Source organism: Chelonia mydas, chromosome 13 (assembly GCF_015237465.2).
Source record: "Chelonia mydas isolate rCheMyd1 chromosome 13, rCheMyd1.pri.v2, whole genome shotgun sequence".
NCBI classification, from domain to species: Eukaryota; Metazoa; Chordata; order Testudines; family Cheloniidae; genus Chelonia; species Chelonia mydas.
Genome location: NC_051253.2, coordinates 32,961,492 through 32,970,179, shown reverse-complemented (window position 1 = coordinate 32,970,179; position 8,688 = coordinate 32,961,492). Strand labels below are relative to the sequence as shown.

General features: G+C 47.7%; 1 protein-coding gene across 1 annotated transcript; it reads right to left on the bottom strand.

Annotated features, from left to right (window-relative positions):
- Positions 1-5,972: 5,972 nt before the first annotated feature.
- Positions 5,973-8,000, bottom strand: LOC102947187 (olfactory receptor 1020-like). Its single transcript, XM_007070610.3, has one exon. The coding sequence runs from the start codon at positions 7,983-7,985 to the stop codon at positions 7,023-7,025; it is 963 nt and encodes a 320-aa protein (XP_007070672.1). The 5' UTR covers positions 7,986-8,000; the 3' UTR covers positions 5,973-7,022.
- Between the last annotated feature and the right edge of the window lie 688 nt (positions 8,001-8,688).

Sequence of the window (8,688 nt, the reverse complement as noted above, 5' to 3'; positions counted from 1 at the left end):
AGGTTCCAAAGAGGATGAATCTAGACTGTTCTCAGTGGTAGCAGATGACAGAATGAGTAGTAATGGTCTCACGTTGCAGTGGAGGAGGTTTAGGTTGGATATTAGGAAAAACTTTTTCACTACGAGGGTGGTGAAGCACTGAAATGTGTTACCTAGGGAGATGGTGGAATCTCCTTCCTTTGAAGTTTTCAAGGTCAAGCTTGACAGAGACCCGGCTGGGATGATTTAGTTGGGGATTGGTCCTGCTTTGAGCAGGGGGTTGGACTAGATGACCTCCTGAGGTCCCTTCCAACCCTTATAGTCTATGATTCTATGATTAGCATATTTTCATAAAATCATATAGAGTGCAAGCTCACAGAGGGGTGTCCATGGGGACAGACAGGCAGACAGATAGTTTAAATGGGTGTCATGGGAATAGATAGATAGACAGATGGAAGGGTATGGAAATAGATGGGTGGGTGGGTATATATGGGAATAGATAGATAGACTGATAGGAGTGCCCGCACTGCACTGTAAACCTGGGTTGCTGGAATCAGGTCTCACAGCCATGCTAAGGTGCCCATACTGCTCTGCACAGACCTTCTGATTTGGGTCTGCAGCTTGAGCTACGTCCACCACCACAAAATGACAAGGATTGAACCTGAACCTCAGTGGAATTTGGGGTCAGACTCTGCCCCTGTCCCAGGGGGGTCTTTGGGCCTGAGTCAGACAGATTGTGTGTGGACAGCAGGGGGAGGCAGGGCTGGGTCCAAACCCGTGCCTGGGTTTAACGGCGCAGTGTAGACGTGGTCTGGCTGCCTTCTCTCTGCAGTGTTCCCCCAAGGCCACAGATGAGCACTGCCTGGGCCCTACTTCCCAGGATTGAGGTCTCCCCTGCACAGTTCTGGGTCCCGGGAGAGGCTGCCGCAGGGAGCTATCCCTTTTTGTTCCACACGCACTTCATGCAAAGAAGAAATCAGGCCAGTTACCATATAAATCAGGCAGGCGGTAGCAGCTGTTCCTGCTCCTGAAGAAAACAACCCAGGCCAGGCTAGGAGCCGAACCTCTCGTTTGTTTGTGTTTGGTGACCTGGCTCTTAGGCACTTCTGACAACTTTACCCAGTTAAATTTAGGATTCTCCTGTGTGACAAAACCCATTTAATATGTAGTTGCCATCCATACAGTGCCTCGTTCATAGTGAATTAAAAGAGGATGAAATTTGCCTTTGTGCAGCGGGCCAACTCCAGGACACTGCAACTCTTGAATCAGTGTTAAGTCCTCACAATAGGCCTTATGTTGGATTTAGCCATCAAACGGAGACATAAATGGTGCATAGGCCTTGTGTGGTTTCTCTGGATACAGGTGAATTTCACCAGCAGTTTTCCCACTCTTTTCAGTGATGGTACTAACGGCTGAAAGTAAAACAGCAGGAAATGGCTGGTTGAAAATGTTCAGACGTCAAAATTTCAATGAAATTTCATAATTAAGGGGGGAAAATCAATTTTTTTTTGGTTGTATTTTACTCATTTTTTTAAACCAAATCTGAACGTAGTCTATGGGCTTGTCTACACTTAAAAAACAACAGCGGCAGAACTGCACCATTGTGGCTGTATCGCTTCAGTGCAGACACTACACCACCGGGATGTATTCTCCTGTTGGCATCGGTAATCCACCTCCGAAAGAGGCAGCAGCTACATCGACTGAAGAATTCTTTCATTGACCTAGTGCTGTCTACACGGGGACATAGGCTGGTTTAATAACACAGCTCCAGCATGTGGATTTTTCAATCCCTGACCAATCTAGTGTAGACCAGGCCTAAGAGGAGGCAAACCTGCAGTATTCAGAAACAGAGCGATCTTCTGAACACCCCAAAATGTACGAAAGTTTGCATCTGGAGGGGGTGGTGTTTTACATATGTTTATATGAGATGTAACCATGGTTACTGGGCTGTCCACTTTTTGGTCTCTCTAGCATTTGGCTTTTTGCCCAGACCAATCACAGGGTGGGATCTTGCCATTCTTCCACACTTAGACCAGGACCTGGATATGCTACCAATCACTTATCCCCCTGCAGGTCCTACCTGCTTTCAGATACCTGCATTTCCTCCTTTCAGGGACCTGTGACCAGTGATAGAGACCAATGAGTGCCTGAAAATAAAGTACTTTTATTTAGCAGTTAGAACAAAGCGGGGTGAGAGGGGAGAAATTCAAAACAGCAAATGGCCTGCATGAATATTTAGTCTCATCGCATCTTACACTTCATCACAAGCCAGGCTAGACAGGCTTCCTCTTCATTTCCAGGAATGGAACAGAATCAGACTACATTCTCCTGGCCAACCAAAATCCTCCTGGACCCACCCTGGTTATTAGACTGTACACCACACCCTGTGATTTTTCTTCTTCCCCCACTTGTCTGAGAGAGTCTCAGGGTCTCTTTAACCCACACCATTAGGATGGTTTTCTTTGTTGACCCAGCAAGATGGTAGCTGTCCATTGTTTGGGCAGCTAGGCCAGTTCAGTGTTGAAGGGTTGTAATCAGTGGCCAGATGGCTGTGGGTGAAGACAAGCACATAAGTCATGTTTTGGGATGCAGATAGAAATATTCAGTTAACAACATTCTTGCCCATCTCTGAGCCTATCTCTTCTGGTCTTTGACTATGAGGGTCATCTTTTGGATTCTTAGAGAGCCTGGAAGAAATATGTTGTGTGAGAAGGCCTCTCTCAAGACCCCCTTGACCTTCTCATTCTTCAGGGTATGAGGAATGTGTTCAGATGAATGTGTTCAGCAAAAGGGTTATCACAGTGTTAACTTCTAAGGGAGCTGGGAACCCAAATCAAGCCCAAACCCCCACACTGCAAGCTCGTCCCCCTCCTGCATCTATCATTGGTTAATGATTTATTCCCAAAAATCAAGGAGGCACGATTAGGTGCAAAAAAAATGAACAGTTTATTAAAGGATCCCCAAATAACTATACTCAATAAACAACAGGAAAACCACTCAGGTGTTAACAATACAAACAGGCTTTAAGCCAAGGCCCCAAAACAATACAACAATTGGTAAGATAAAGTAAAAAGCCAACACATCACCATTCTTCTTATTGTACAGGACATGGGATACACAAAATCCAAGGACACCACCAGAAGACACCAATGTCAGGGCAGGAAGGACGAACACCAGGACACCTCAGGATACCAGGACAGGAACAGGAAAGCAATCTTCTCTCTTCTGACTTGCCACCTTGTCTCAGCAGTGACTAGATATCAGCACTGGGCTGCCTCTAGGATGGACAGCACCCATCACAGGATGCTGCATGCTTTTATCACCTCTTGTTACCAGGAAGAGTCTTTTCAGGTCACCTGATCATTTCCTGCTCAAACTTTCACAAAGGCACCAACATTTCCTGCTGCTTAGCTGTTACTGGGCAGGGGCAGGGGCAACAGGGGCAACAAGAAGGGGACATAACATGGAGAATAAAGGACAACTTAAAGAAAACTAATATGGCGAACTGAAACCATCTTACATTGGTGGTCAGCACATTCACAGCTTTCTTGATATCAAAGGAACGTGCCTGTGAGGGTCTGACATACATGAAGATGGCACTGCCATAGTATATGGAGGCCACCGTGATGTGACCACCACATGTAGAGAAGGCCTTTCATCTCCCTGAGGCAGATGGGATCCTCAGTACAGTGGACATGATGTAAACATAGGACACTGTTGTCAGCATTAATGAGCCCAGTAACACAGCCACCACCATCAGAAAGTTTTCTGCCTCCACGATTCTGGTATCGGCACAAGAGAGTCTCGAGAGAGGCTCAGCATCACAGAAGAAATGGTCAATGACGTTAGAGTGACAGCATGGCCGCTTACATAAGATGATGGCTGGGCTGATTAAAAGAAGGAAACTTCCCAGCCAAGAAGCAAGAAGCAAGCACTAGTTGAATGAACACCCTGCCATTCATGAGAGTGGAGTAGCACAGTGAGTTGCAGATGGCTATATAGTAGTCAAAGGACATGACAGCTAAGAGAGTGAATGCTGTTATGCCTAAGAAGAAATAGAGGAAATAATGGATGATGCAACCAGAGAAGGAAATAGCTTTACTCTGAGATAGCACATTCCTCAGAATCACTGGGATGATGGAAGATGTGAAGCAGAGGCTGGGACTTTCAAAGGAGCCTATGATATTTAGGTCCTCATTGAATTATGGAACATAAGTCCCTTCGGAGCGTTTGGAAATCTCATTCAGAAGGACGAGTGGGCTGGGTGGTCGCATTGTACTAATGGATTCTGAAGTGGAAGGTGTCTTGGAAAAAAGAGAGGAATAAAAGAAAAGGGAAGAAAGACGGAATCTCTTTCCCTCTCCCCTTTCTCATCTTGCTAGAGTCTAATGGCATCCAAAAGTAATGTTTTCCCTGTGAGAGAGCTCAGTACTTCAAGATAAGAATACATTTCTTCCGGATCTATGCATATTCACTGAGCATAAATCCCTTCTTTCTCCGGCATGCAGAGGTGAAAGTAAGCCGGCACGCCCCGGTACGGTGTACCGGCAAGCAGCAGAGGCAAGTTATATGGGGTCGTGGCTCCAGCAATATTGAAGGTCCGGGAGCCCAGCTCCACCAATGTTCGGGGCTGGGTCTCCCCCCTGGTCCCACCTGTTGCCCCCCATGCCTCCCCCGAGTGTCCCCTGGCCCCCCCTTCCTGCCCCCACCCACCTCCCTGGTCCTGGAGCAGAACATCCCTGTCTCCCCTGCAGCACCATACTGCCTCCCTGCATCAACTGCTGCCACAGGGTCCTAGTGCCCCCCAGCAACACTGCCAGGGCAGGCTGCCCTTCCCCTGCCCTTCCCCCTCAGACCCTTTTATTTTCCGGCAGGACCCTCCACCAGTACAGCCACCTCCCCACCTGCAGTCACCGCTCCTGCCCCACGCTGGGTAAGGGGCAGCCCCATCCCCCACCCCTAGTGAGGCTACAGTGAGGGGCAGCAGCAGGGGACGAGATGCACATGTGATGGCAGCCCCCCCCCATGTCACCCACCACAGGGGAGGCGAGGGAGATTCCTGGACCTGAGAGGGGCCCTAGGAGCACGTGCAGTGACAGTGGTGGGGGTGAGTGTGCTGCTGGCGGGGAGAAGGGGACCCCTACCCCAGAGCTCACTGTTGCTGGTGAGGAGAGGGCTGGGGGGAGTCCTCCTCTCCAGCTCCAGTATCGGGGCAGCCTGCCTGCACCCCAAACTCATCCCCAGCCCTGCCCCACCCCAGAGCCCATACCCCCAGCCATAGCCCTCATCCCCCCACACCCCAACCCTCTGCCCTAGCTCTGAGCCTCTCCAACACCCCAAACCCATCATCTCCAGCCCCAGCCAGAGCCCTCATCCCCCCCGCACCCTAACCCTCTGCCTCAGCCCTGAGCCCCTCCCACACCCCAAACCCCTCATCCCCAGCCACACTCCAAACCCATCCCCAGCCTCTCCCCACAGCTCTCACCCCTGCACCCCTCCCATCCCCAAACTCCCTCCCAGAGCCTGCACCCTGCACCCCTCCTGCACCCCAATCCCCTGCCCCAGCCCAGGGCCTGCACCCCAGACCTCCTCCCCCACCCAAACTCCTTCCCAGAGCCTTGGGCAGGTGGGGGGTGGAGTTGGGGGGGGGCAGAGTTTGGGCAGGGGCAGGTTCTGGGCACCACCAAAATTTCTACAAAGCTGCCACCCCTGCTGGCAAGAGCTGGTGCGCCGGACTGGAGTGGACCAGCTTCCCCAGGCGGCAATTTAAAGGGCCTGGGGCTACCAGCAGCAGCTGGAGCCCCAGGCCCTTTAAATTGCTGCCAGAGCCCCACTGCTGGAGTTGTAATTAAAGCTGGGCAAAATTTTCCATTCAAATTTTTATCATTGCAAAAGTGGGTTTTTGTCTGTTCATGGAAGGTTTATTTACAAGAAATAAATATTTTTCAACTATTTTTCGGAGTAAAAGAAACAAGTTCTATTTTTTTGTTTTGCGGTGGCAGGGGAGCACAGTATTCACAGTTTGTAGCTTGTCAGATAGGCCTCATGGCACTTTAATGGATCAAATAATTAATTACTGAATTACACATCTTCTAGGAAAGACTGCACAGCCAGCCTGGTCCCTTTTAGGTCTCTCACTGATTGGGTGATGAGTGCTCATCCAAACAGGACTGCAGACATGACTGCGTGTTCCGCTAAATATTACAGCATGTCTGGTTTTCTGTGATCTGAGAGAGCAGCCAGGTTGAAGCTACCAAGGGAGAGGGGTCAGGAGAATTCTGCTGAATCCTGGTCCTAGAACTCTAAGCTCAGGCCATGAAGTTGAGGTGGAGAGAGATCAAGGGAGGAGACGAAGTGCTGGAGATGTCAAGAGTGAGAGAAAATGTATTAATGATAAAGTTAGAATCAGAAAACTTTTGATAGTTCCATGGATAGAACAGCTGATCAGCAAATTTAATTTTTCTCTGATGAGCAATACCAATATTTCAGCATTTGTTTGCATTTCAAATTCTCCCCTTCATTACGAGGGTTTAATACCACTCTACAGTCACAAAGGGTATTTATAAACTGGAGTTGGATGGTGTAGTTTCCAGCTCAAGGAGACATACCCACACTAGCTCTGACTGAGCTAGTGTGCTAAAAATAGAAATGTAGCCCCACTGGATCTTGTGGCAGGAGGGGCAAGCCGGCCAAGTATGTACCAAACATCTTGGATGGTATCATAAAAGAAAGAAAGAAAGAAAGAAAGAAAGAAAGAAAGAAAGAAAGAAAGAAAGAAAGAAAGAAAGAAAGAAAGAGAAGTGGCATATAGTGAGACAAATTTATTTATTTTACTTAACTGAATTTGCTACAAACATATCTTCCTACATATATAAACTGTTTATACGACAGAATCAATAGATCCTGCACTCTACACTCTTTTTTTTGTTTTGCCTGCATATTTGCAGATGTTACAGCTGTACATTCCCAGTGGCTAAAACTACGGAATGCCTGGCTGCGTCTCACTGACTCAAAAGAAAATCAAAATTATGAATAGTGTTTCACTAGCTTGAAGCAATCTGAATTTTCTGCAGTGTCTTAAAATCCATACATTTATTGAAAGCTTTCCTCAGGGCCTCCTTTACTTCCTTGTTTCTCAGGCTGTAGATGAGTGGATTGACCATGGGAGTCAGGATGGTGTAAAAGACAGAGAAGACTTTGTTAAAGTCCTTCAGTCTGTTGCTATGCGGAAGCACATACACAATCAGTATCGACCCATAGAAAATTGTAACCACAATAAGGTGAGAGGAGCAGGTGGAAAATGTCTTCTTTCTTCCAGTGCTGGAAGGGATTCTCAGGATGGAGGTAATGATATAAATATAGGATGTCATGGTTAATAGAAACGGAGGCAGTGAGCATATGCAAGCCACAATGGACGTTAAAAGTCCAGTCAGATGAGTGTCACTGCAGGAGAGTTTCATCATTGGGAAGGAATCACAGAAGAAATGGCCAATTTCATTGGGACCACAGAAGATTAAGTTTGAGATAAAATATGTTAATATAGTATTAGACAGAAAGCCACTTACCCAAGACACTGTAGCTAGCTGGAGGCAAAGCCTCCCATTCATGAGGGCTCCATAATGCAGGGGTTTGCATATCGCTAGGTACCGATCATAAGACATGGCTGCTAGGAGAAAACATTCTGCAGCTGCTAAGCATCCAAAAAAATAATATTGTGTGAGACACCCATTGAATGAAATGGTTCTGTCCCCTGTCAGGAAACTGGCCAACATCCTGGGCAGGATGTTGGAAGTGTAGCAGGTCTCCAAGCAGGACAAGTTCCCCAGGAAGAAGTACATGGGGATGTGAAGGTGCTGATCAGCCACAACTAGTACAACAATGAGGAGGTTCCCAGCCATGGTCAAAACATAGATCACTAGAAACAGCAGGAAGAGAAGGGTCTGCAGCTCAGGGAGATCCCGGAACCCCAAGAGGATGAATTCTGTGATGGCTGTTTGGTTTCCCATTCTGGGTTCGTCATGGCGTTTTAACCTGGGAAAAATAAATGAAACTATTAACACAAAGGAAAACTTTGTTTAGTGGTACAGTAACTCTTCGCTTAATGTTGTAGTTATGTTCCTGAAAAATGCGACTTTAGGTGAAACCATGTTAAGCAAATCCAATTTCCCCATAAGAACTAATGTACACACAGTATAAGTTTTAAACAAACAATTTAATGCTGTACACAGCAATGTTGATTGTGAAGCTTGGTTGAGGTGGTGAAGTTAGAGGGTGGAAGAGGGTGGGATATTTCCCAGGGAATGCCTTACTGCTAAAGGATGAACTAGCATTTGGCTGTGCCCTCAAGGGTTAACACATTGTTGTTAATGTAGCCTCACACTCTACAAGGCAGCACGAATGGAGGGAGGGGAGACAGCACGGCAGACAGAGACAGAGACACACACCCTGTGTGAGAGAGAGAGATGCACATTGCCTCTTTAAGTATGCTGACACCACTCTAAGTACATTGCCTTTTAAAGTAGATCAGGAAGTTGAGACAGCAGCTGCGTCCAGTAAACTCCCTTCCTCCTGAGCCCTCTCATGTCCCCCCTGCTCTATGGAGAAGGGGTAAGCAGGGTGCAGGAGCAGGGGGGAGGGGGACACCCTCACATTAGCCCTTCTTTCCCTCCCCTGCACAGCAAGCAGGAGGCTCCGGGGAGCAGCTCCAAG

What these genes read in the sequence shown, in the direction of transcription:
- LOC102947187 (XM_007070610.3), bottom strand. Translation starts at nt 7,985, where the DNA reads ATGGGAAACCAAACAGCCATCACAGAATTCATCCTCTTGGGGTTCCGG.